The sequence below is a fragment of the Sprattus sprattus genome (genome assembly GCF_963457725.1).
Source record: "Sprattus sprattus genome assembly, chromosome: 2".
In the NCBI taxonomy this organism is placed as follows: Eukaryota; Metazoa; Chordata; class Actinopteri; order Clupeiformes; family Clupeidae; genus Sprattus; species Sprattus sprattus.
Window position 1 is genome coordinate 64689103 of NC_137921.1, and position 27014 is coordinate 64716116.

Sequence of the window (27014 nt, forward strand, 5' to 3'; positions counted from 1 at the left end):
CCCCTGTCATACTCTATGCAACACTATTGTAGCAGGTCAGTACATGTAAATAAAGTTGAAAGCTGAAAAAAAGAGGTGTATGGTCATTCACATTGTTGTTTGTCTGTCCAGTAAAAAAAAAAAAAGAAGCACTTTGAGGTGCAATGAATGTAGAATTGTTGCAGGCCAAATTGATATAAATACAAACATTGAATTAATTTAAATGTACCTTACAAATAATATTGATTAACATCATTTTACTACACGTTAGCAGCTATAAAATAAAAAAATAGTGAGTATAGAACCCCATTTTAGCACAAAGAACCCTGACCAATTAACTTGGGCTTTGCTAATTTTCATTCAAGTTCTTGGCAGAACATGGTGCAGTGAACGACACCGCAAATCCCGCTTGCGTTTGTCGCCCCCTCGAGGCCTAATTGTGCACATGTGTGTTGTGATGCAGTGCCTTTGTGCACTGATATTTCCTCGTGAAAAGCGGTTAGCAGCCTACCACCAACCAAGAACAACTATAGCAATACAAATCCGGACATGTCTTCTTTTCGAGACCTAAAAATGCGTCAGGCAGGGATTCCAAAATTGTCAGGGATTTTGCCTCGTCGGATATTTGTGTTTCTCTGGATCTTTCACAAACTCGTTTTTTTTCGCCCTTAAAAGTTTTGGAGAGGGTATCTCCCTTACGTTCCACCTACTTGCGCGAGCTCTGACTGTAGAGAGAACTGTCATAGGTCTACCGCCTTCTCAGTGTTGCCAGATGCACGATAATTAGCCTCCAAAGAGGATAGTTTTGAGCATTTGGTACGATACTTCGCCATTTCCAATCTGGCAACACTGAGCACCTTGCCGCTTCTACTAGAAACTTGTATCTTTTCCACATGTCATGAGCTGTTGATCGCAACAAAAATGAGCATGACAAATGGATACCCCCTTCTAGAAGCTTTTGAAAATACACAACCAGAACATTTTCTTGTCTCGAAAATCAAAACACCCCGAATTATCTTGTTGTGTGATTACAAACTGTCTTCATATCCAGTCATCAGCCTTTAATTGCAAGAGTAGGCTACACTAAGCATTAATATTCTGTGATCTGACTTTTAAAGCAGCGGCAATACATGTTCTTTCTTTGTCTTTGATGTTGGTCTTTCGGTTTTATTTGCCACCCCTGCCTTCTCTTGTAGTCAGTGGGGTGAGTCTGATCGACCCTGAGAGAGCTGGAGAAGTCACTCGCTTCCTGCACAAGCATTAATAATGCAGTAGCATGTAGCAGAGAGCTGTGTTTGTATTCCATCGCTGTCAACTCAGCCTCACAAAGGGTTCTCATATCAGTTCAACCTTACGGAGTACATGACAAAATGTGCATTCAATTGCAAAGTGTTTCGAATAAAAAGAACAAGGACCAAAATAAGATTTCTCACATACACACACGCGACACGCATACATCTTCTTTCTTTCGATCCTTCTCTCTCTCTCTCTTTCTCTGTCTCTCTGTCTCTCTCTATCTCACACACACACACACACACACACACACACACACACACACACACACACACACACACACACACACACACACACACACACACACACACACACACACACACACTAACCAGAATTCTCAAACTAATAAGGGGGAGCTCACTGTTTGAAGTGCCAGTCTTTGCCTCATATATGTGGTACTATCTGCCCCCCTCCTTCTCCCTCTTTCAGTTTTTGGGAGGCCCTGCTGTTTTCCTGAGGGCTTGGCACAGCAGTCAGCCAGGCCTCATAGAAAGATAAGTAGCATCAACTCTGACGCTGGAGGGCCAGGATACACATAGAGAGGGAACATTCGTGCTTCTGCATGCTGCCCCTGAGAGAGAGAGAGAGAGAAGGAGAGAGAGAGAGAGAGAGAGAGAGAGAGAGAGAGAGAAAGAGAAGGAGAGAGAGAATATTCCTGCTACACCATGGCAACAATGAAATCATGGCACAACCGAATCACTTGATTGATTCCGAGGAAGTTCTGTGGTTTCTCCGTCGAAGGTATGCAAATATATAGTATTTTTATACCAGCATCAGAACTGTGAACCAAACATACGCATACACCGTAAAAAGAACAATACAAAAAAATTGAATAAACAGATTTGATCAATTCTGTCTATGCTATTCTAAAATACTACACCTTTTTTGGATTTGACCTTCCTAAAATAATGTATCCACTGCCCTCTGGATGCTCTGCAGCTGAGTGAACAATGCCCAGAGATTATGTTTACTCTGACATCACCAGTTTTTGGCCATGGTCCATCATATCTATAATATCTCTCTTTAATATGATGTGTAAGACATATATAATATGTAAAACAGTCGTACTTGTATGCGCAAAAGAAATAGAAGGACAAATACATAGACTGATGGACAGTTCCCGTTGCTCTCCAAACCTGCAGGTGGCGACGATGCATTCTTTTTCTTCAAATCTCTCTCCAAAGGAAGAAGAAGATGAATCTACTTTGTGCTTTCTTGTCGGTGGACTGACATCAGCTTTGCCGTTGCTCTGTTGTATTAACTCCTTTATTTTCGCCCATCCGACATTAAAACAGTTGTTGGCAAGCGATTACAGAACACTTTATACTAAACAATTAAACAAAGTACGTTTTCATACGTGATTACGTGACCGACAGACCAGCCTGCTAGCTAGCTTGCTAACGTTACTTAGCGGTGAACACTCGAGATTTTTCTAGAACTTTCTAGTTAAGTAATAGCAGCATTTAGCGAGCTGTCTAGCTGTCAGATGAGATAGTACCAGTAGTAGTAGCTACCTGGCTTGACAACGTGAACTAAACAACTATTCTGCGACAAAATGGCCAAATGGGGAGAAGGCGACCCACGCTGGATCGTGGAAGAGAGAGCTGATGCTACCAACGTCAACAATTGGCACTGGTAAGATGTGACAGAAGCTACCGCAGCTCAGTGGCTCGCATATCTGTCCTGTCCTTGTTGGTGTTCTGAGTTACAGATTAGGTCGAATAAGCGCCAACACATGGCTGAAGTCTAACTTTGACTTGAACCAAATGAAAGTCAAATTAAGTAACATTAATGTGACTATTGTTGGTAGGCTATATTATACAACATTCTGGAGAAATCGTAGAGGTACAGTTCTCTTTATCTACAATGGCGACTTACCTTCGTGAATACATTTTTTTGCTAACGTAGCTAAGTAATCACTATTTTTAGACCGCCTTGTTCAGCCAGATGGGGGGTGTATATATACACACCAAAGAACAGCTGTCACGCTCACTTCTCACACTTCTCACAACTCTGATGTGGTCAATGCAGAAGGAGAGTAATACTTCCGTTCTGCCATCGCCACTGAAACTACGACTTTGTCAAACAAACTTTCGTATTGATTTCAACTACTTCTGTTTTAGACCACCGTGCGGCTTCTGTTCCTTCAGGGGTGAAGTTGTGTTTAATGAGGATGTCCAGAATGCAGCGACAGTGTGATCTAGAGATGATCCACATGTCTATTTTTTTACATTTAGCACATGCTTATCCTCATGTCATATAAGCCCACTGTTAGCATTCGATTGGAACCCTCAATATTGTCCTTCTGGCTTATCAGTCATGTGCTATTCTTCCCTAATACTAAATCAAGCAGTTTGATGTAGAATCATAACTGAATTTAGATGGGAAGTCAGTGACCCTCTCACCCTTTCTTCAGTCCCTTTCTCCCTGTCATTGTTTCCTTGGTGACTAACTATGGGATCCTGCCATCGTAGGACAGAGCGGGACGTGACCGACTGGTCCACCAACAAGCTGAAGGGACTTCTGATGGGGGTACGTGTGGAGGGGGACCAAGGGACCTGTGAGGTCACGGCCGTCGACTCTCTGGAGGGGGAGGCCTCCATCAACAACCGCAAGGGCAAGCTCATTCACTTCTATGAGTGGCACGTCAAAGCCACATGGACTGGTGAGTGTCAGACCAGGGATGCACATGTAAAGACACTGGTGGTGTGAGATGAAGGTTTACATAATAATAATAATAATAATAATTCATTTTATTTTTAACGCACTTTTCATTCCAAAGAATCTCAGAGTGCCTACATATTAGAAATTAACTATAATAATACAATAAAATTAAAAACAAATGTATATAGTAGCATAAGCATAACAGAAAAGATTTAACACAAGGCCAGAAATGCCTTCCTGAATAAAAAAGTTAAAAGTCCAGCTTTAAAGGAGTCCAGCGTCTGCGTTGCCCTTAGGTGGTCAGGGAGGCTGTTCCATAAATGTGGCGCTGACAAGCAAAAGACCCGGTCGCCCATGGTGCGGAGCATGCATTTCCAACTATCTATCACAACATTCTCAGTGTCCAAATGTTACCTCTGTGATTTTGCACTGCAGCTCAAACAAGTTAGCAGATGTCAGTTTAACATTAGGGCCCCTACCATGGATGATGGCATACGTATGATTGGCATGAGTCTTTCATGAAAGGCTAGTTTTACTGTTTTACTGAGTAGCCTATCCCATGTCCTGTCGATATTTTTGTTGTCTTTTCAGTGACATTATATCAGCCTTCCAGTCAAGAGTAGCATATGTGCATCCGCATCCATTTCATTTGTTGTCCATTCTAATCTTGACCCTTTCATTTTGCATCACTCTCACCTCCGAGGGTTAAGGACTAGGGCTGGGAAACGATTAAAAGTTTTAATCGTGATTGATCGCATGATTTCCCTGATTAATCACGATTAATCGCATTTATACATGCAAACTCTAATTCAAAAGTAGTGTTTAGCCCACTTTTATTTTAAATGTTCTGCCATATGAATGAAAGTGCCATAACATTTGTTGTGCAAACACTTTTAACATTTTAATACAGTATATTCAGTGTAAATCTCAATTTAAACAATGTTATCAAAGCAAATACCAAATTAAAGCTCATTTCCACTGCCAGGGCATTCATTTTATCCTGTCCATATGAAAAAGAAAAAAAAATCCTGAGCCACAATCATACCATTAAAACAGGCAATTTCTGAGGGTAACAGCAGAAACATTTTACCTTCATCAGGAGGCAGCATAACCAGTCTATGTTTAGTACCAAATGTCCCTGTTAGAGTGATAAACCAGAAAACACTTTCAGTGTTTCCCCTAGGTTTACAGCTTGGGGGGGGGGGGGGGGGGGGGGAACAGCGGCAGGGGTGCGGCGCGGTGCGGCGCGGCGGCGGACACAAACACTTAAATGAATTATGATGTTCATGTGTTTCTTTTAATGACAGCAGTCAATATAACATCTTACAGTAACAGTATGCAACAATTATACTTCAGGATTAGGGGTTAGGATAAGCAGTTTAACTTAAAAAATAAGTATAATTTTACATGTTTTATGGTAAAGGTAACCTTAAATGACTTATTTTGCTGTATTTTATGACAATTGTCATTTCGGCTGTTTTGTTTTTTGAAGTGGCACATTTGCTATAGAATCTTTGCAAAAGAATGAAGGAGTGACGTTTGGTGTTGTAGTTCGGTTTGCCTGCACCTCACAGACATATCAGAGCATGTTGCATAACAGAAAATTGAAGAACAAAAAGAAACAAGATGGTCAAATCACCTTTAGAACAATCAACCTTCACAGCCTTTGGAGCCTTCACTTGTCCTGATGATCATGTGATTACCTCCAGCAAGGAGGTTATGCGATAGGGTCCGTTCATTTATTTATTTATTTATTTATTTGTCCGTTTGTCTGTCTGTGGACAAGATTTCTCAGAAACTACTGGGCGGATCTTTTTGAAATTGGGACATCCCCATTAAAATTTCAGGATGATCCGGATCTGGATCCGGATTCTGGATTCGGATTTGTGTACCTCCTTGCTGGAGGTCAGAAATCTCGGATTGCTCTTGTTGTTAACTCTTTTCCTAATTTACACTCGACATTTGTGTTGTTTTCTCTCACAGGAAAAACAAAAAGTGGAATCAAGTACAAGGGGAACATTGAAGTTCCAAACCTGTCTGATGAGAATGACATGGATGACCTGGATGTGAGTAACGGTCAAAATGAAAGCAGCATTTTGTGTGAAAGCATGATCAATATCAAGGAACAGATCAGGCAGATTTTTCCACGCTGTCATCTATTGTTAAACCTGTGTAAATACAAGTCAAATAATCCAGTTACATAATTAATAAGGGTGTGTTTCACAAAATCATTTCAGAAACTTCTATGACCTATATAAGCAATTTTAGTAGGTTATAGGGTGCATTGAACACCTTATGCAGTTTTGTCTAAATGCGATTAGTGTCGTTTATTCATATGTCTGTTCTCCTTACATGTCTCCTTCTTATCTTCATATCATAGATCAGTGTTGGCCTGAATAAAGATGAGCCCCAAACACCACTGGCGGACCTCATGAAGAAAGAGGGAGCGAGGGCGATCCGCCTCGCACTGGGCAGCTACATCAGCCTTCTGAAAACGGGTGAAGGCTTTGTCTTGAACACTTGCTTTGGTGCCACAGTTTAAAGTGCTTCAGTCAGTCAAACAGTTACAAAAGTAGGGGGAAGCATTTTATCCCTTCAAAAACTTGTGCATGGACTTAATTCAGCAAGGTTTCAGTGTGAACTGTGCTAAGCTATGCCTGTTGATCATGGTTCTTAATTACCACAACGATTATGTCTCGACTTTAACAAGTATCTCAAAATTTTTTAGAGTTCTCGCAAGGCATGATTCTTCCTACGGTAAATGGCGTGCCCAGCGCTAAGCAAGAGCAGCCAGCACCCCCCAAAGCCAAGACGGACAAGACCCAGGTCAGTGGAGTCTCATATTGCAGCTCACACTTAGGCTAGTTGTGACCATTCAGTAGGTTTCAACTGGGTGTAACAGTTTCCTTTTGTGGTCTTGGCTTGGAGTGATTTCAGCTACTATATTAAGCTCAAAGAGACTTCATCCCTCTGGTGAATCAGGTCTTGCTATGGCTGCTGTTAAAATTTTAGAACCTGTGTTTAGAATTGCCTGTCTTTCATTTTCAAGGTATTGATTTAGTGGATTAAACAACTTCCTTCAGGATTTAGGGAAGGGGTATTTGGCCTCTCTGCCCTGTCAAATCATCTGATCAGCTGTACCTTTCCATTCTTCAGGCTGGCTCCTCTGCCTCGGCTTCTTCAAAGAGTGCCGCTGGAGTGAAGATTCCTACTTGCAAATTCAGCCTGAAAGATACTTTCCTCACAGCACCAGAGGAACTCTTCAGAGTCTTTGTCAATCATGAGGTGAGGATGACCATGACTGTGATACTTCTGAGATGAACTGTGATCATGTATGTATCATGATATGTTGGGGTAGGTGGCAATATCCAGCCCTATTGTCTTCAGCCAGGTTAAAGATGGCCATTATTTTGCTGTCACAGATGGTCCGGGCCTTTACACATGCTGATGCAGTCGTGGAAAACCAGAAAGGGGGAAAGTTCCGGCTCCTAGATGGAAATGTGTCTGGAGAGTTTGTGGATCTGGTAAGGAAAAGAAAGGAGATGGATTCTCAAGGGGGGCCAGGCACATGTGCTGCTGGTTCACAGTGAGCCGTTCTAGCCAAACCGGTTCTCTCATTTATAAGCAGAAGGTGTTCCAGATATGGGCTCGTTTGGAAAGGCAGTTCCTGTTTGTCTCATACCGGTGTCAGTCAAATTTGTACTCCTTTTATTTCGATTTTAGTAATTTCTAGACATTGTTGTTCTCTTCCCCCAGGTACAGGATGAAAAGATCGTCATGAAATGGAGATTTAAGACATGGCCTTGTGGTAGGTTACAGCTCTGCACTGGTCAGACTTATTTTTTGATCATACAGATCAAATAGTGAGTTGAATGTGCTAATGTTATTTCCCTGCTCTCTACAATCCATGGTTGTATCTATAATTTCCCTGTATGTTTCAAAAAAAACACTGTGGAAGAACGTTGCATTACTGAAACACACTACCATAGCTCTGTAACTGGCCCCAAGTACAAGGCATGTAGGACGCATAGATTACATTTTCCTTCTGCCCTGTGGGCTTCATTATATTTAATCTGGATGATTTTAGATTTCCAGGCCTTAGTCCTCCATGAATGGTCATGTTAATGGCTGTTCCTCTCATCCATTCCCAGAGCACTATGCCACCGTGACCTTGACCCTGAAGGACAAAGGGGACGAGACCGATCTGCACCTGGAGGCCAGGGGCGTCCCCACCAACGAGGAGGAGCGGACCAAAGAGGGCTGGCAGAGATACTACTTCGAGGGCATTAAGCAGACGTTTGGTTTTGGAGCACGACTCTACTGATCCAACTAGCGCACACGCACACACTCTTACCACCCATAGACAGAAGAACACACACATTCTGAGTTATACTCTTCAAGCAGCATACACAGAACAGGGACTACGCTCACTCATGAGGAGGATTATGGTGGTAGCCATAGCTGTCTGTTGTGACGGCCATTGTTCCAGCACCAGCTTGTGTATGTGTAGGATTACCCTGTAACGAGTTAACCTTTTCTTGCCTAAGATGGAAGCGAGGTTTGCTTCTAATACAAAAAAAAGCTTTTAAGGGTCAGCAATTTCATGCATTTCAAAAAAGTACACCATTTTTTTGACGTTAAACTGTTTAAATGTGACCTCTTGCAGTGAATTTTACCCATTCGGAGTATTTTCAATGTCATTTTAAGTTTTTGTGTGTTTGCATCGTGTGGAGATCAGGGGTCTTTCATGTGACCGTTCTTTTGACAGAATGAGCCTACTTTTGAGAACAAATGCTAAATTAACAGCAGATTGTTTATAAAACATCTGTATTGATACTTGTCACATTGAGATGCAATTGGTCACCAAGGTGCAGAATATGGAAACTATGACCCTGTAAAAAAAAGATTTAATAAGCGAGAAATGTGTTGATGAAATAAATGTATTGCATAAATTATTTTGATGAATTTTGTATGATTTAATGTTTTGACTAATCACTAGAGGTTCCCTGATACTTGAAATTGTAAATAACCCTTAAATTCAGACAGCAATCGTGCACATCTAAGGCAATCATCTCCAGTACTGCTGCTCAATAAAGTAATCAATCTGCTGGATGTGTGTATTGTACTTGCGAACAGGAACTACCTATCTGAATGAAATACAGTGACTTTGAAAAGTATTCAACCCCCCTGAAAATCATCACCATTTTCCCAACTTCAAAAGATAATTTCTCTGATCAGTAATTCAATTGTTAACATTTATACTGATGTATATTTTTAAAGGCTTAACAAGTGATTTGCCTGCTAATGTTTGAGTTCCAGATTAAAGGTACAGTGTAGTTTTTTAGGGCTATCTGCTGGTAGAAATGGGTAGTTTTCATTGATATGTTTTCATTAGTGTATTATATTACCTGTAACTATGAATTGTGTTTTCGTTAGTTTAGAATGAGCCCTTCATATCTACACAGGGAGCAGGTCCTCTACCACGGAGTCCGCAACAACAATTGCAACAACAATTGCAATCGGGCTCACTCCCAGCACAAGGATGTAAGTGAAGCCAGGATAAACACATTGCACAAGGTTTATATAGACAGAAGTTTAGTTTTCTGTAGGGATAACCACGTGGTCGATCTCTGACGTCCGAGCTCCCTATATTGCAAGGATGGCAGTTTTGCACAAGGTCGGAAGAAGCTTATCAACTCTGGTCTAAACATGCTCTTGTAGATATGCAGACTAAGTGGCACCTAATAATTAATAAGTAACACACACGCAGAAACACAGGAAAGCCATGTTCCTGCTTTCATAAGTACATGATTCATATAAGGTAATTATTAATGCAAGGCACTTGATTTTTATATTCTTAAGTCATTAAAAGGGTTTGGAAAATATCTCCATCAGTCCCTCCTTTTATCCGTTTCAATGGGTAATTCAAAATTACAATCACAATCAAAATCCCAAATCATCTTTCTTAATTCGTCAATTATCAATTTCAATAGATAACCTCAAAATCATCACTCTGAGCTTCATCACACGGATTTTCGGAACAGAGATCATTACTGAGCATCACTCCATATCATCAAAAGTCAATAATTTTTAATGGCATCATATTTCTCATCACACATTTGAATACTTTGCATTTGAAGGCTAACATAAATTATAAATGTCTGTGGCTGGAATTGGGTTGTAGGAGTCCATAATCTTAAAACAAATCCATTAAAATAGACTATTGGCAAAAAAAAAAATATCCCTTTAGAAACTCCACAATAAAGCATGTTTGGAGTCATAAGGGCCAAAATAGGGCTTTTTGGCCCTTCACAAAGCGCCAATGTGGGGTAAATATACTGCCAATGCCTCAAGAAACACCATCCCAATAGTGAGATTGGTGGCAACCTCATGCAGTGGGGATATCTCTTGACTGCAGGAACTGGGAAGGCTGAAGCAAAGGGGTTCTCTAGCAAGTAATAATATATCGCAGTTATGCAAGCAGAATATTTAATTTTAAGTAGATGAAGAACTTAGCCTTTAAGAATATATTATAGCATAAGTGTAGGCTACAAACAATGTCAGAACTGAAAATATGTATATGTTTCTTTCGTAAAACAGAAAAATGGTGATGACTTTCAGGGGGTTTCACACCTTTGCAAGCCACAGTATCATCTTCATGTAGCAGGTAGACAGTTCCATGCAATCTATCATAATCTTTGCTATTCCAGCAGCTGGTTTACAGGTGGAAAAGTGGAATCTTTATAGTATATTTGAAAGAAACGAGAGATAGGATAGTATATCGAAATAGGTTCTACTCCTGCGCTATTGTTTCACTGATTAATATAGTAGGCTAGGGATATTTATTTTACTTTTCCATCTTGGCAAATCGTTCGAGAATATGATTGTCTTGTGTACAATACTGCGTTTCCTGTTTGAAGAGTTTTTTTTGTCATGTTTGTTTTTCAGTAGGCTACGAACCTAACTGGTGTCAAACATGGGCCATACATGGGTATGAACGTGTCCATCAAAGTTTGTCCGCCTGTATTTCTCGCTGTCCAGAACGTTTATGTAAATGTCGTTTTTAGGGGTAACAGATAATGTTTTGGAAGGCGTTTCCTTCACTTCAAAGGAGCTGTCGTGTACACTGTAACGCGTTTGCAGGTATGTATCATAACTCAATTGTGTGTGCATACGCCATTGGACAAGAGGCCTTTAACCGCCTACGATTGGCTGCTGTCTGTCATCGCGCATCGCGATTGGTCTTTCGAAGGATTAGGAAATGGTGTGTGAAAGGGTTAGTGGCTGGTCATCTATTAGGAACTAGAGCAAGACCTTTCGTTTCTGTAGGTGTTGTTTATTTAAGTTTCACAGACAGTGCCGAGCCGAGGTATCTTTTGGTTTTATCTGTTCAAACCCACACATTGAGCCACGTCATCTTTAGAGAGAGAGCTTTTGTTTGTGAAACGATAAATGCTAACTAGCTAACTCGCTAGCTTGCTCACTGTCTTGAGTCGTGAGGAGCGTTGTGTTGGCTCTTACTAGCCAGCTACCGTGTGGATTAGTTCAGTGGTCTCATGCTCAACATTTTACCAACGACGATGTCTTTGACATAGCCAACTGACATTACCTTAATGCGTGTAGAGACACTTGTGATGCAGGTTGTATGTGGTCACTGGAACGTCAGGTATAGCTACTACCTCATGCGGAATAACTGTCGTAGCTAGCTAGCGATAGCTAACTACTCCAATGGAATAGGATATAAAAGTGAATGATCAGCTGATTGAGCCAAACAGCTAATCTGTTTAGCTAGCTATAGTTGTCCTCATTGATTAAGGGCTGAGTGGATGTTTCGCAATGAAGGCGATGAGGATCTGTCAACTTCTAATTGTTGCTCTATTTATGTCACTGGGAACAACAGCTGGTAAGTCAAAGCGATTATCAATAAGACTGTGCAGATCAGCTTTCTTTGTACCTAGACAATAGTTATCCAGATGTCTTGTAGGCTCTCATAATGCTTGAATATAAACTAGTCGATTTGTATGTGTTGTAAGTGGGCTGTAAATCTGTTTCCTCGTTATTTCAGTTATCCAAGTAATCTCAACAGTGCCAACAAAGCACAGTAGTTGCCCGGAACGCTAACTTTAGACTTTAAACCTTAAACCTTGTAGACTCGCAACATTGCAAACACTGAATGAACTCGGTTGATGTTGAAAATCGCTTCTTCCCGTGACTGTTCTCTGTCTTTGCAGATTTGCAAGCGGAAGAGAACGAAGTGGCAGACGTCAAAGTAAGCAACCCTAGTTTGAGAGCTCAGTAACACACCTAAATATTTAGCGATGTTATTTACTATGTGTATTGCTTGTGACCGACCGGACACTTTCACCTGTACTTGACTGTCGTCTTGATATCAAATACTTTGACTCTGACTACAGCAGAACATAGAGGAGGAGGAACAGGTCCCAGTAGGGGCCCGTGTGGTAGCCGGGCAGTCGGTTTACCAACAGGAGGCCCCCCCAACGGAGGAGCAGCCCCAGGTGGAGCAGGACCATGGAGGCAGAGTGCCGGAGATGGAGATAGAAGGGGAAGACAAGGAAGACCTCCCTGACCAGCCCCCCCCTATCAAAGAAAAGCCCAAAGAGAGTAAGAACCCCTTGGAGTACATCTAGTCCAGCCTGGCTGTATATTTTGGTTGGATTATTTCCTCTGGTGTCCGTGGAACAGATGGTGATCGAGTTGTTTCATGTCATTTGGAATTTGATCTCATGACCTTATGAAAGTGGGGAAGAAGTGCTGGTCATTCTGTGGTATATTTGTGAGTGGAGAAATGACACTGATACAGGTTCATAGAGGATAATCAGATTTCACTGTGTGTCGATGATTGAGAGATGCTTATGAAAATGATAATCACAGTGTCCTTTTACACTCCTTAGTACCATTTTAGGTTTATGCCTTTTAAGTTGTCATTTTTCACCAATTTACTGTACCTATCAGCAAAGCTCAGCACAATACACACAATATACTGTCATGTAGCGTAAGATCGGGTTAGTTGTCATTAGTGTCAGGTCATACGTGTCACAGTCTCCCTTCTTTTTCTAGAGTGTCAGGTCATACGTGTCACAGTCTCCCTTCTTTTTCTAGAGTGTCAGGTCATACGTGTCACAGTCTCCCTTCTTTTTCTGTGAACGTTGTGCTTGGATTGGTTCCGAGTGCCTTTCTCTGGTATCCGTTATATGAGTGTTTAGTTAGGTTTCGTTTGGTGTCACTTGCGCGCACTTGGGCCTCACCTCTGCCTTTTTTCTCTCCTTTGCTGCAGTTCCTGTGGTGAATGGGGGCACAGCCTCAGGGGAGCCCTGTCTGTTCCCGTTCCTCTTCATGGGTAAGGTGTACACCGACTGCACTACAGAGGGCCGCCGGGACGGCAGGCTTTGGTGTGCCACCACCTACGACTACGACGGGGAAAAGAAATGGGGCTTCTGTGAAAGTGAGTGCACAGTGTTTATTGTGTGTGTGTGTGTGTGTGTGTGTGTGTGTGTGTGTGTGTGTGTGTGTGTGTGTGTGTGTGTGTGTGTGTGTGTGTGTGTGTGTGTGTGTGTGTGTGTGTGTGTGTGTGTGTGTGTGTGTGTGTGTGTGTGTGTGTGTAGATGGTCTTGTTTGTGAGTGAGAGCAAGCTGTTAAAATTCAAAATAGTGCCTTAATTTACCAGTACCAGCCACTAGAAATGGACTGTAAGGGTAATTTGGGTACAAATTGCAGTGTTGTTGTTGAAATCATTCGATTTTCTTAAACAAGATTTGATATCAGACGCACTGTTGATGCCAGTATTGTGCCCGTTGTTATCGTTGATCATATATTGTGCTATTGCTACACAATTTTGTCAACTTTCTCTCCTCACGGTACATAGGTTGGTTTTAATAAATCCAACAGTTCTGGTTTATATAATAAAAGCCCTAGAATTTGTTCTTGCTTTTTGAGAATTTGCTTTGAGCTGATTGGCTACAGCTTGGGGTTGGTGACTGGTGTTGTGAAACCTTTTGTGGTTTCATAAACCTAATCTTCTCCAGGTGTGATCTGGTAGCAACTTCACAGCTCACTCAAGGACCTGGGAACAATATTATGTAACAAGCCACCGACAGACACCCCTCTCTTGTTTTAAGCTCAACCACTGCCATCCACTCACTCATGCTCTACCTCAGTCCGTCTCTGTAAGTGAGTAACACACATGGAGTTGACCTTGCCCATTAACGCGTGACCCCTGACCCCTTGTAGCGGAGGAGCAGGCCGATCAGAGGCGGGAGGCTGAGGAGGCCGAGGAACACTACCAGTCTGCCATCCGGATGATCAACAGCACTAACCGAAAGAGCCAGAAGAAAGAGTAAGGGCCTCCCTCTCCCTCTCTCTCTCTCTCTCTCTCTCTCTCTCTCTCTCTCTCTCTCTCTCTCTCTCTCTCTCTCTCTCTCTTTCCCCGTGTCCAGCCTGCCATAATCCCTACTTCTCCCTGTGATCCCTTTTGCGATGTTGTACTGGGAGCTCAGAGGTCTTACTCACGCCAGGCTCAGGGTCACTGTATGCTGGGTCTGCTGAAGGATACTTAGGCCAGGCTCAGACGGCAGTTTTAACAGGATCTGTGCAGTGTTTGTCCTTAAGACTTCTGATGTCCTCTAAGGACAATGTAATGTATCTAAAAGGCAGGTGCTAATGTGACCTGCCGCAGGTTTGGCAGTGCTTTTCTTTAATTGTGCTGTTCTTTAGCTGAACCTCTCAAGATGCAGGTGTATTTAATTGATTGGGTATTTGCTGGTTTAGCACAACTGAGAAGCAGTAATGAATTATGAGATGTTGTAGGGTACGTTTCTGATTCAAATCAGTGATCGCATAGTTTTATTGACACACGAGAATGTAGGCAGGTTATACAATTTTAGTTGTCTTGCTGGTGAGTGGGAGGACCTAAGCACTGGTTGTCATAAGATTTTAAATATCACCTGTTAGTTGTCATGGGATTTTAAATATCACCTGTTGGATGTCCTGTCTTCCCTTCCTCCTGTTTTTCCCCACTATGTTTTTGCTCATCTGGTCTGGTCTGGTCTGGTCTGGTCTCCAGGGCGTATGCAAGGCTGCTGGAGATCTCCAAGAGAGGCCACACCAAAGCCACAGAGAAGGTGGCTTATGCTATGCTGTTTGGGGACTACATGACCCAGAACGTCTCTCACGCCAAGGGTCTGTTTGAGAAGCTTGCACTTGATGGATCCCCCAAAGCCCAAATGGTATGTCCCTTCAGTTCATCCACTCTATGTGAGACTAAACTTCAGCTAACCTGGTAGGACAAGTGTCGACAGACTAGAGGTTGGGTTGTTTGTGTGGGGCTTTAGCCTCTGTAGGTTGCACAATACAAAAATAGGCTTGTTTATCAATAAATTATTAGTCAATACATGTTATCCAAGAGGAACCCTGAAAGGTACCATATATAACTATTTGGTAAAGGTTTTGTAAAAAAAAATGTTAAGGCTCTTAATAAACCTTTACGGCTTTACGCCCACATCCAAGTTGATTTTCTTAAAATGTATGCAAATTTCTGTGGTTGAAGGTGTTTTCAGTAGAATATTAAGCATGCATCCTGTGCAATGTCTGAAATGTAGCCCATATTGCTATTGTTTTAGTATCTCACTTACATTTTTGATGTCCCATAAGGCTCTTGGCTTCCTGTATGCGGCAGGTCTGGGAGTAAACTCCAGTCAAGCGAAGGTAATTGCCCTCTCTGTTCTAATAGCAAATAGCAGTGTCTGGACACTGGACTTGTTTCATCATGAGCGCATTGTGGTGGATAAAGTGAATGCACTTTCCATTACCAAGCCCAAAATAGTAACACTGGACATTTAAATATCCTTCAACTAACATCAGTTTTTGCAAATAGAGAATGTTCACTGCACCACCTCATATAGCCCAATGGTGGTTGATAGATTTCAGGTTATATGTTCAATGTTATGTCAATAACACACTTTTGAGTGCTGTTTGTGATTATGTAATTTGCTGTAATGTAATGTAATCACTTATGTGAAGTGTTGATGGAAATGATATGCTGAGACCTACACTGAGTGCTAATACTGATAGCAGTGTAGTCCTTGTAGTCATACGTGTACCTTTTTCTTCTTCTTTTTCTTCTTTAAACGCCGTGTTAGGCATCCTTAACAGTTCTGTTATGTTCTTTTTAACAGGCTTTGGTTTACTACACCTTTGGTGCCTTGGGGGGTAACCTGGTTGCCCATATGATTCTGGTATGTATGAAATGGCTTTCTCACAGTCTCTATTCAATCAAATCTGGGACTCATCTGACATATATGTGCACCCTGATTATGGACTGCCTCATTTAAATACCTACCAGGGGCCCAGCTAAAATATGGGATATGTATAGAATATATAGGCTTGTATGTGTTCACATATGCCCTGCAAGCTCTTGTTAATCTATTAGCAACCAGCATAAAGTCATAAGCATGAATGTGTCTCATACAGTGTACTGGCATTAGTGTCACGTGACGCTTGCTGCTGCTGCTGAGTGAATGGTCTGTGTATATGTTATATGTAAACACCCCTACCCCTTTGTACATGTTCTCCCTATGTGTATTGTTATTGTTTTTGTATTTATTGTGATTTTTGTATTTATTGTGATTCATGTATGTATGTAAGTTAAGCTACTGGATGACCTTAATTTCCCTCGGGATCAATAAAGTATCTATCTATCTATCTATCTGGTCATGTGATACCCCTCTTTTTGTTCCGCCACAGGGCTACAGATACTGGGGTGGAGTCGGTGTGCCTCAGAGCTGCGAATCAGCTCTCACCCACTACAGGCTCGTGGCCAATCACGGTAAAAAGGAGCCTTCCTGTTATTTACTGTTCCTCAAATCAGGCTGTCTGTGTGCGAGCCAGCGAGCATTGTCAATTGCTGATACCTGTATCAGACCAAGTAAAACTTAACCTTTTATAATAGAAGCGGCGACAGTGGTATAGGAGGTAGCAAAGTCGTTAAGTAATCAGAAGGTTGCTAGTTTGATTCCCTGTCGAAGTGTCCTTGAGCAAGCCACTGAACCCCTAATTGCTCCTGATGTGCAGTGTGCCATCAGTGTAAATGTAAGTAATGTGTATACATCATTGTAGGTCGCTTTGAATAAAAGCGTCTGCTAAATGACTTAATGTAAATGTAAATGTAAGAAGGTAGGTCAACTTCTAGTTACAAGCAGTCTAATGAACCACAACAAACACACAGCATGTTGTCCTGTCTCTTCTGTTGTGAAGCCTGATGTGTTGTGTTGTTTTTGTTCTTCCTCAGTGGCCAATGACGTCTCCCTGACCGGAGGGAGTGCCGTGCAGAGGATCCGACTGCTGGACGAGGTGGAGAACCCGGGTTCGACCAGCGGGATGCTGGAGGAGGACCTCATTCAGTACTACCAGTTCCTGGCGGAGAAGGGAGACGTCCAGGCACAGGTGTGCACAGCTGATCTATGGCCGAACTATTGGGTCTACTCTGGTCACGCATTGTATCCATATAGGATAATATTTGTGATGCTAAGCATACCATGCATCTCTGGAAAAATATTCCGCAATGTGTAACAGTTAGTGTGGGCAGAACAACCAGTCTTAGTTTGCACTGTGTCTGTGTGAGATAAGAAAGTGAGACATTGGTATGGTATTGGGTCTTAAGACAAACATATTTAGTTTGATCAGCCAGAGTGCAAACAACTTTGAATATTTCTGTTGTTGATTTGTCGGTTTGCGTTTCCAGGTTGGACTGGGCCAGCTGCATCTTCACGGTGGCCGAGGAGTCGAACAGAATCACCAGGTGTGCTTTGAACTTCTAGTTACTCAGTGCCCCGTGTTTTCATCACTACCACCTGTAGTATTTAGGGCTCGACTCCTTGTAGTGTAAACTGTTTATCTGTTGAACTTGAGACCTTCTTCTGTTACCATAGTAACTATCAGGCGCTTGCAAGATCTCGAGGCACTTTTCCCTTATGACACATAATGAAAGTCAAAGTCAAAGTCAAAGTGTGTTTATTTTTGCATGTACCAAATTGCTTCAGCACAGCAAAATTCTTACGACTTGGCCAGCATCATTCATCTACGCAGTAGACGTCATACATATAACATATACCAAAAAAATAACATAAAACTCTATAACACTATGACAATAAACATATAGCATGTAACATTAACATACAACAATTAAATGAACTAGTCTGTCTCCCACCTCTCTCTCTCTTCAGCGTGCCTATGATTACTTCAACCAAGCTGCCAACGCGGGCAACACCCATGCCATGGCCTTTTTAGGAAAGGTAAGGGAATACCTCCTCCCCTCACCTGCACCATACACTGTTCAAACCTGTCCCCATCTGTCATAGTGTTTGCCTTGTTTCTTGTACATATTTTTTACGCTCATTGTTTCCTTGTGTTCAAATCCTCCTGTGTCCCACCTCATCTTGGTCATGTTGCTGCGTGAGGTGTCTCCATTTCACAACGTCTGTCTGCTATATGCCTTTAAGAGCTGTCTAGTATCACCAGCATGTCTCAATGGTCTGCCTGTGTCTTCAGATGTACTCTGAGGGGAGTGACTCTGTGCCCCAGAACAACGACACAGCCCTGCAGTACTTCAAAAAAGCCTCCGATATGGTGAGTTTGCTGCCCTACCCCCGCTTCAGGCCTTCCTCTCGCCATAAGGCAGCTGACAGCTGGAGTTCTTATCTGTCTTAACTTTATCTCCCTTTGCTCTTTCCTTCTCTCTTTCTCTTTCTCTCTCTCTCTCTTTCTCTCTCTTTCTCTCTCTCTCGCTTTCTCTCTCTCTCTCTCTCTCTCTCTTTCTCTTTCTCTCTCTGACTCACACGCTCTCTCTCTCTCTCTCTCTGACTCACTCTCTCTCTCTCTCTCTCTCTCTCACTCTGTTTCACTCTGTTTCACTCTCTATTTCTCTCTCTCTCTCTCTCTCTCTCTCTCTCTCTCTCCTAGGGGAACCCAGTGGGCCAGAGTGGTCTGGGAATGGCCTACCTGTATGGAAGAGGAGTCCCTGTGGTGAGCCAACATTTCACTCTTATTTGCATACAACACTACCTAGTTTATCTTTGTATACATTGTACACACAGTCCATAAAAGCCATAAAATGGTGCAGCATTGACAGAATGTGATAGACAAAGGTTTACCAAGAGACAAAAGTGTTATTTTTTTTGCTTCCATTCCAAAAGTTGATTTGCATAGGCTGTGAGGCATACTAAAGTTCAGGTCTGGTCCACTTTGACCTACAGTCACATACGCTTCACATGTGGCGAGTAAATTAGTGATAACATTTTTGAATTAGAGGAATGCCTCCTATCTGTGTTCTCATCTTTACAATACTAACATTGCATTTCATTATGAGAGAACCCATTTATTGGTGACTCATTGTGAGCTAGCAAGTGCACATATATTGACAGTTTGGGAAAGAAATCGTCATGCGAGAGAGAGAACTTCATTTCACAGAAAAATGACAATGTCAGGATGAAGCAGCCAATCGTGTTGGGCGCTCCTGGGCCTGAAGCAGGAAGTTTCTCCACGCGCAGTGGGTGTTGATGTGTGTAAAGTGTGACTTTTTTTTTTTTTAATGTCCATCCAGAACTATGAGTTGGCACTCAAGTACTTCCAGAAGGCTGCTGAACAAGGTTGGGTGGACGGCCAGCTTCAACTAGGAACCATGTACTACAGTAAGTTTGTGTTTGTTTCAGTTTGTGCCTATGTGTGTGGTCTTTGAATGATGCTCTGTCATTGTTTAATCATCCCTCTCACCTTACTTTGGCTCCATTTTGTCCATGTTGTTAGTCTGTCTATTAGCCTGAAATTCATAGATGCATCAAGCGTTTGATTCTCTGGTTGCCAAGGAGATTGTTGCTCTGTGAAACACCCACCAGTGTTCTGTTCTGAAACAGAAGGAAAACAACAGAATATGTGCACACTTCTGTGAATTGCTACCTGGCATTTTAGCTGTTGAGATGTAGCTATGATTGGAATGTTCCACTTCAAGTCAAGTCAAGTCAAGAATATAATCTGATCTGCAGTGTTGGAAGCTAGTCTAGTCTATCTTGCATTTGTACAGTGCCCTCCACAATTATTGGCACCCTTAGTGAATATGAGCAAAACAGGCTATGAAAAAATATGTCTTTGCTGTTTATCCCCTTGGTCGTACACTCAAATTATTCAAAAAAATCTAACCTTTTCATTGAGGTAAAAGTATTCATAATTTTTTAATATAAATATTATTCTCCAGAACATGTGTGCCACAATTATTGGCACACCTCAATTCAAGGTTTTGTGCAGACTCTCTTTGCCAAGATGGGGTTTAGGTCGGGGGACTGTGATGGCCATGGCAAAACCTGTGAACCATTTTTGTGATGATTTTGAGGTGTGCTTCGGATTATTGTCCTGCTTGAAGGTCCAACCACGGCCCATTTTAAGCTTACTGGAGGTGGCTGTTAGGTTTTTATTTAATATCTGCTGGTATTTGATGGAGTCCAAGATTTTCTGGAAGAAAAACAGCCCCACAACATCAAAGATCAGTCACCATACTTTATAGTGGGTATGAGGTGCTTTTCTGTATGAATATCTTTCTGTCTACGCCAAACACACCTTCGATGTTTGCTACCAAAAAGCTTTATTTTGGTCTCATCTGACCATATAACTCGGTCCCATTGAAAGTCTTGACTTACATTTGGCAAACTGTAGGTGCTTTAGTTTGTTGTTGATTGACAGCAGAGACCTTTTTTTCTGGCAACTCTCCAAAACAATATGTGGTGATGTAGGTGGCATCTGATGGTAGTTTTGGAGACTTTCTGACCCCAAGACTCAAAAAACCTCTGCAATTCTCAAGCTGTGATCCTTGGAGATTCTTTTGTCAGTCGAACCATCCTCCTCACTGTGCGTGGGGTCAATGTACACACACGTCCTCTTCCAGGCTAATTCTTAACATCTCCGGTCGCTTTAAACTTCTTAATTTTTTCCATGATAATGGAAATGGGTATTTTCAACTGTTTAGGGATTTTCTTCAGTCCATTTCTTGATTTGTGCAGCTCAACAACTTTTCGTCGCACATCGTCACTGTGTTCTTGGGTCTTTCCCATAGTTATGACTGACTCATGGAATTTGGCCTGTGTCATCTCATATTTGTAGGCCAGTGGAACAGGAAGTCATGGTTGACCTCTTAAGAGTTCCTAATCAAACAGGTGAACTTAAAAAAGTAAAACATGACTGGAAATATACTTCAGTTAGATTTTAATTATAAGATTTTTCTATGGGTGCCAATAATTGTGGCACACATGTTTTGGGGAAAAATATTAATTTAATGTAAGCAGTTTTTTTTCTTCAATAATTTTACTTCAATGAAAAGGTAAGATTTTTGTAAATATTTTGAGTGAAAGACCAAAAGGATAAACGGCAAAGACATATTTTTTGCATAGCCTGTTTTGCTCATATTGACTTAGGGTGCCAATAATTGTGGAGGGCACTGTAGTGTGATGTAATAAGATTGCTGTGGTCTGATAATACCTTCTCTGCTTTCAAGAAGCTCTTGAAGACCCAACTCCTCAGAGAGCACCTCCCTTCCTAACTGGCACCTTGGCTTAACTTGCACTTAAGCAGTGACAGTCCCTCACTTCTTTTTCTTTCTATGTCGTTTTCTATTTCTTGAAAAAAAAAAAAAAAGCACTATTTATTGTTACACCAGGTTTTATTGCTCTTAGCTTGACTGTTCTCTCCCTTGTACGTCGCTTTGGACTAAAGCGTCTGCTAAATGACTAAATGTAAATGTAAATGTAAATATTAACGCCTTGTGGAAACAGAATGAGTTAGAGGGCAGTGGAAGCCCCTATTCCACCTCTTTTACACACTCGCCTTTTTTCTTCTCCTCCCTCACTTTCTCTTCCTCTCCTCCATCTTCTCTTCCATCTCTCCATCTCTCTGTTTACCCCCAGATGGCATCGGGGTAAAGCGAGACTACAAGCAGGCTCTAAAATACTTTAACCTGGCCTCCCAGGCCGGCCACATCCTGGCCTTCTACAACCTGGCACAGATGCACGCCACTGGCACAGGGGTCATGAGGTCATGCCATACTGCCGTGGAGGTAAGAAATGTGTGCAGTGCACTCATCAATGCATGCCACACACACTCACACACATTCTCTCACAAACATACACATTCATTTCCAACACATATACACAGATACATGCCACAAACCATGGAGGTAGAATAGAACATTTCCATATACAGACATATCCAGATGCACTTTTTTATAGTCACAACACTCACTCACAGTCCCTCACTCAACGGTGCACACTAACTATTGTCTTTTCTATGTACATTTTGTTAGTTAAATATAACGCTTTACACTTTGTACTCTGTAACTCATTAAAACATGTTCTCTTACTGTGTGTGTGTGTGTGTGTGTGTCTGTGTGTGTGTAGCTCTTTAAGAATGTGTGTGAACGCGGGCGCTGGTCTGAGCGCCTGATGACAGCTTACGGCAGTTATAAGGACGGGGACATGGACTCCGCTATGGTGCAGTACCTGCTGCTGGCCGAGCAGGGCTACGAGGTCGCCCAGAGCAACGTGGCCTTCATCCTGGACCAGAGTTAGTCACCTCCACCTTCCTCCTCTCTGCCTCTCCTCTTTATAAATAAAAAAAAAAATAATAATTCATTTTATTTAAAGCGCCTTTCATGACACACAAGGTCGCTTCACAAACAATCATCTCATTACAATTACAATCATCTCATAGAAATAAATAAAAAAAAGAAAAAGAAAAGTCAGTCAGTCAGTCCATAAGCTATCTTGATGGCTTTATGGCTCCTTATCATTCCCTCTGTCCTCCACTAGAGGGAGCTCACAGTAAGGGGTATACAGTCAGGGCCTCCCAGATACCTGTTTCTCTTCTCACTATTGTATCAGTGAGAATGATTATCATAACAATGAAAAATAATTAAAATATATAAATTATTATCCTTTTGGTTGCAGTTATAAAATCTTTGATTCCAGTAGTCATATTTTTCTGAAACTGATGTCTTCTTCTGATGCAATCTTCCATATGGACAACAACTGAGTATTAAATGTGTGTTGAATTATACTGCAACTGATGACTTTAAAGGGAACACCATCTCGCTTTTCTGTGTGTGTGTGTGTTGTGTGTTGTGTGTTGTGTGTTGTTTGTTGTGTGTGTGTGTGTGTGTGGTGTGTCGCTTCAGCAGCAGATGGATCTCACATCTTCAGTGAAAATGAGACGTATCCACGCGCACTGCTCCACTGGACCAGAGCTGCTGCCCAGGGTCAGTACTCAATCACGCCCCCCTTAGGCCAAAACATGCATTGCGCTCCCCAGCACTATGGCACCAATCTGAGGATGAATGCTACCAGTCTGTTCATGACAGTGGACCTGTCCCTGGTGGCACAGCTTTCAGTAGTTGTCTTGACAAATAGATGAGTGAAGCAAGATTCGTTTACCTACAGAACATACACCTATCCGAGACCTTTAAGCCTGTAATGCTTAAGCGTGAATATGTTAGCGATTTTGTGAATCATCACCAAGGTTACTAAATATTGACGTGAATTTTGGTCTGACAAGGTGATGTATAGGTGTAGGATTAGAGGTACAGTCGTTTAGGACCTCTGTTTTGACATTTTTGTGTGTGTGTGTGTGTGTATGTGTGTGTGTGTGTGTGTGTGTTTGTGTGTGTGTGTGTGTGTGTGCGTGTGCGTGTGTAGGCTACACAGTAGCCCGCATCAAACTGGGCGACTACCATTTCTATGGCTACGGCACAGACGTGGACTATGAGACCGCCGTCATTCACTATCGGCTCGCTTCCGAACAGCAGCACAGCGCCCAGGCCATGTTCAACCTGGGCTACATGCACGAGAAAGGCCTGGGCATCAAACAGGTGACGGAGAATGACACTGATGCACACACACACACACACACACACACAAACATACTAACACACGCACACACTTCAAGAATAAACTGAAGTCTGCTGAAGCCTCCATGTCCTTTTTGTATACTTCTGACTTGTGCGTGTCAGTTCTCATCTGTAAATGTGTCTCCGTCTTGAAAGACCGAAAAAATGTGCTAGTTCTACTTTGGTTTGGTGTGTCCTCCCTTGCAGGATATCCACCTGGCCAAGCGCTTCTATGATATGGCAGCCGAGGCCAGTCCTGATGCCCAGGTGCCCGTGTTCCTGGCGCTGTGCAAGCTGGGAGTCGTCTACGCACTTCAGTACCTGCAGGATGTCAATGTACGCCTCACACAAATACACCCCACACAGAATGCGTTAGCGTTAACAAGATTGTGGGATTTTTTTTTATGCAGGAGAATTTGAATCGATATGAAATGTGTAAAAATAGAAAGAACATGTCTTGAACAACACTGAGTTACATTTCCTCTCTCTCTCTTTCTTTCTCTCTCTCTTTCTTTCTTTCTTGCTTCTCTCTCTTTCTATCTTTCATTCTTTCTTCTCTCTCTCTCTCCCTCTCTCTCCCTCTCTCTCTCTCTTTCTCTCTCTCAGATGACTGATATGGTCTCTCAGGTGGACCTAGACCAGCTGCTGGGTCCTGAGTGGGATCTGTACCTGATGACGGTCATCGCCCTGCTGCTGGGCACAGTCATCGCCTACCGCCAGCGGCAGCACCAGGCCCCCCTGCGCCCCCCTCCCGTGCCCCCGAGGGCCCCCGCTGAGCAGCCCGAGCACCCGGGGCCCGCCATGCCTGAGGAGCAGTGAGACCATCCCTGCCCAGACGTTGCCACCAGGAGGGGGAGGAGAGAGCGGGTTAGGGAGGGGGGGGGTGGTATGAGGAGCGCTAAGAGACTCAAATCAGAACGTCTTTTCTCTCAGTACCCTCTCACCCTCCCTAGGAACCTGCCCAAAGCCAATGGAAGAGACCATCATTCAACCTCCCCCTTCTCTCTTTTTCTTCTCAAGCTGATCCACCGAGGCTTCAGTCTTCTCTAACACTCACCTCCAGCCTCCCTTTTACATAGGGTTAGCCCCCCCCCACCACCCCCTTACATTTCAGTTCAGTGGACAAAAGAAGACACTGAGCGACAAAATAGAAATGAGAGTCCCTTTAAGACATTGAGTTGTCCCCAGCCATGTCTCCCATCTCCCACGTGGGGTCAAGAGGTCATGCCGTGATCCTTCCAAGGGTGACGCCTGGCAACACCACAAACCCTTCTGGACCCGCCTCAATAAGGAACGCCGTCAATGAGAGGAAGCGGGAGACAGAAAGAAAGAAAGAAAGAAAGACAGATAACAAAAATGTCCTTTTTTCTACAACCCTTGTGGACTGCTAGAGGGTGCAGATATGACAGACTGCTGAGAGTGGCGAGGGACACTGAGTAGTGTTTGCTTGACACTTGGAACACATAGAGGAAAATGAATGCTAATGAATGAAACGTTTTAAAGTCAGTTTTGCTTGCCTGTTGATGTTCTTTTCCATTTCTTTTCTGTAGCAACTGTAGCTCTCTTGGCTAGCAATATGAGTTGTCAGGACGTCTTCTGCCATGAGGGTCAAATGTGGAGGATGTCATTGCTGTTGTGTATTTTCTTAAAAAACAAACAAATGTTTCAGGAATGTTGACAGGCATATTCTGGTATGTTCTGTTCTGGTGGAGAACATGTTCTTCAGGCACGTATGTCATATGCAGGAGAACTGCCAGAGGAACACGCTTGGCCAGGGATGTTTGGCAGTAGAGTGTTTTTGTTGATGTAAAATAAATCTCACAAGGTTAATACTTAAGATTACAATGGGTTTTTTTTTTTTTGGTATGTGATGGTTTACACTCTTAAATCTTCACGTTGTCCACCCTCTGAGACCTTTCCTTAAAGCGTAATGACTGAATAGCCACCCTGAGAAGGCAGGATGGAGCACGGAGTGGTTGAGTCCTGACGTCTGAGCGTTCCCACAGAGGCTAGTTATGCTACTTCAGCCACAGAGGCTAGTTATGCCACTTCAGCCACAGAGGCTAGTAATGCTACTTCAGCTTGATCCTGTGGAAAAAAAACTCAACCCCAACTACATACTTTCAATGCACCCTGAGAAGGCAGGATGGAGCACGGAGTGGTTGAGTCCTGACGTCTGAGCGTTCCCACAGAGGCTAGTTATGCTACTTCAGCCACTGAGGCTAGTTATGCCACTTCAGCCACAGAGGCTAGTAATGCTACTTCAGCTTGATCCTGTGGGGAAAAAAACTCAACCCCAACTACATACTTTCAATGCACCTGGTCTGCCGGCTTCCTTTAAAAATGTAGTGTTTGACAGCTATTCTGAGAGGCAATACCCTAGTGGAGAGCACTAGGTGAAATCTATTTTTATTTATATTTCAATGCTTTGCAATAACCAGCAAAAAGTACAAAAAGTATAGACATATTCAAACAAACAAAACAAAAAGTATAGACGTATTCAGATTCAGTGGTTGATATTCATTTGTGGGGGAGTTGTGAGCATGCTTGGGCTCACTCAACTGGACAGGAGAAGGAACACGGAAATATAATTTAAATGTGTGTTGAGATGTTGGGCGTAGCTTGTTTATTTTCCCTTTTGTGCCATTTTTTTGTGAGAGGGGTTCATGTCCCTTCACAGCAATATTCAATGTATGGACTCTTGAAAAGGAGGTAAAGACTTTTGTTCATTCAGTGCAACAAGGACTGAGATTGGTCTTACACAGTGAATGGCTTAGAGGGAAATGGTTGTTGTTTAACCCGGCCATCTCTATCCAGCACGGGATAGGAGCGATGACTTCCACATGACAAACTTCATTCCTACCCTTCATCAAGCTAAACAACTTTAGACAAAGTGACATTGGTAGAAAACCGCACATTCTGTGGCTTAAGTATTTCTTTTTGACCATGTCAAGTTTGTAAGAAATTAATTAAAAATGACCCCTGGCCACACAACGGACCCATCAGTGTCTGCTTTTTTAATCCTTTCAGCCATTTCCCAACTCCTAAAACTCATTTTGTATTTGTTGGGGACGCAACTCCCAAACTATAACCACTGCCATACTGTGAGAACAAAATATGATAAAGCTCTTCCAGGATGGAATAT

General features: G+C 42.5%; 2 protein-coding genes across 3 annotated transcripts; both read left to right on the top strand.

Annotated features, from left to right (window-relative positions):
• Nucleotides 1-2471: 2471 nt before the first annotated feature.
• ahsa1a (AHA1, activator of heat shock protein ATPase homolog 1a) lies at nt 2472-9044 on the top strand. Its single transcript, XM_080860733.1, has 9 exons — nt 2472-2907; nt 3747-3937; nt 5920-6002; nt 6317-6434; nt 6665-6762; nt 7093-7221; nt 7359-7460; nt 7693-7744; nt 8088-9044. The coding sequence occupies exons 1-9, from the start codon at nt 2828-2830 to the stop codon at nt 8258-8260; spliced, it is 1026 nt and encodes a 341-aa protein (XP_080716859.1). The 5' UTR covers nt 2472-2827; the 3' UTR covers nt 8261-9044.
• Nucleotides 9045-11199: 2155 nt separating this feature from the next.
• Nucleotides 11200-26720, top strand: sel1l (SEL1L adaptor subunit of SYVN1 ubiquitin ligase). 2 transcript variants are annotated; one of them, XM_080833024.1, is made up of 21 exons: nt 11200-11839; nt 12168-12205; nt 12351-12558; nt 13232-13399; nt 14185-14290; nt 15017-15179; nt 15604-15657; nt 16128-16187; nt 16696-16777; nt 17240-17394; nt 17693-17749; nt 18174-18242; nt 18499-18576; nt 18910-18972; nt 19550-19637; nt 21897-22045; nt 22386-22551; nt 23162-23242; nt 23679-23851; nt 24077-24205; nt 24476-26720. In XM_080833024.1, the coding sequence occupies exons 1-21, from the start codon at nt 11773-11775 to the stop codon at nt 24686-24688; spliced, it is 2367 nt and encodes a 788-aa protein (XP_080689150.1). In that variant the 5' UTR covers nt 11200-11772; the 3' UTR covers nt 24689-26720. The 2 variants fall into 2 exon arrangements, with proteins under 2 accessions (XP_080689150.1, XP_080689151.1); XM_080833025.1 differs by having other exon boundaries at nt 23165-23242.
• The last annotated feature ends 294 nt before the right edge of the window (nt 26721-27014 follow it).

What these genes read in the sequence shown, in the direction of transcription:
- ahsa1a (XM_080860733.1), top strand. Translation starts at nt 2,828, where the DNA reads ATGGCCAAATGGGGAGAAGGCGACCCACGCTGGATCGTGGAAGAGAGA. An exon ending in CCAAGACGGACAAGACCCAG is followed by an intron (nt 6,763 to 7,092) that starts GTCAGTGGAGTC and finishes TCCATTCTTCAG; the next exon opens with GCTGGCTCCTCTGCCTCGGC. An exon ending in ATTTAAGACATGGCCTTGTG is followed by an intron (nt 7,745 to 8,087) that starts GTAGGTTACAGC and finishes ATCCATTCCCAG; the next exon opens with AGCACTATGCCACCGTGACC.
- sel1l (XM_080833024.1), top strand. Translation starts at nt 11,773, where the DNA reads ATGAAGGCGATGAGGATCTGTCAACTTCTAATTGTTGCTCTATTTATG. An exon ending in AGGGAGACGTCCAGGCACAG is followed by an intron (nt 17,395 to 17,692) that starts GTGTGCACAGCT and finishes TTGCGTTTCCAG; the next exon opens with GTTGGACTGGGCCAGCTGCA. An exon ending in ACTAGGAACCATGTACTACA is followed by an intron (nt 19,638 to 21,896) that starts GTAAGTTTGTGT and finishes GTTTACCCCCAG; the next exon opens with ATGGCATCGGGGTAAAGCGA.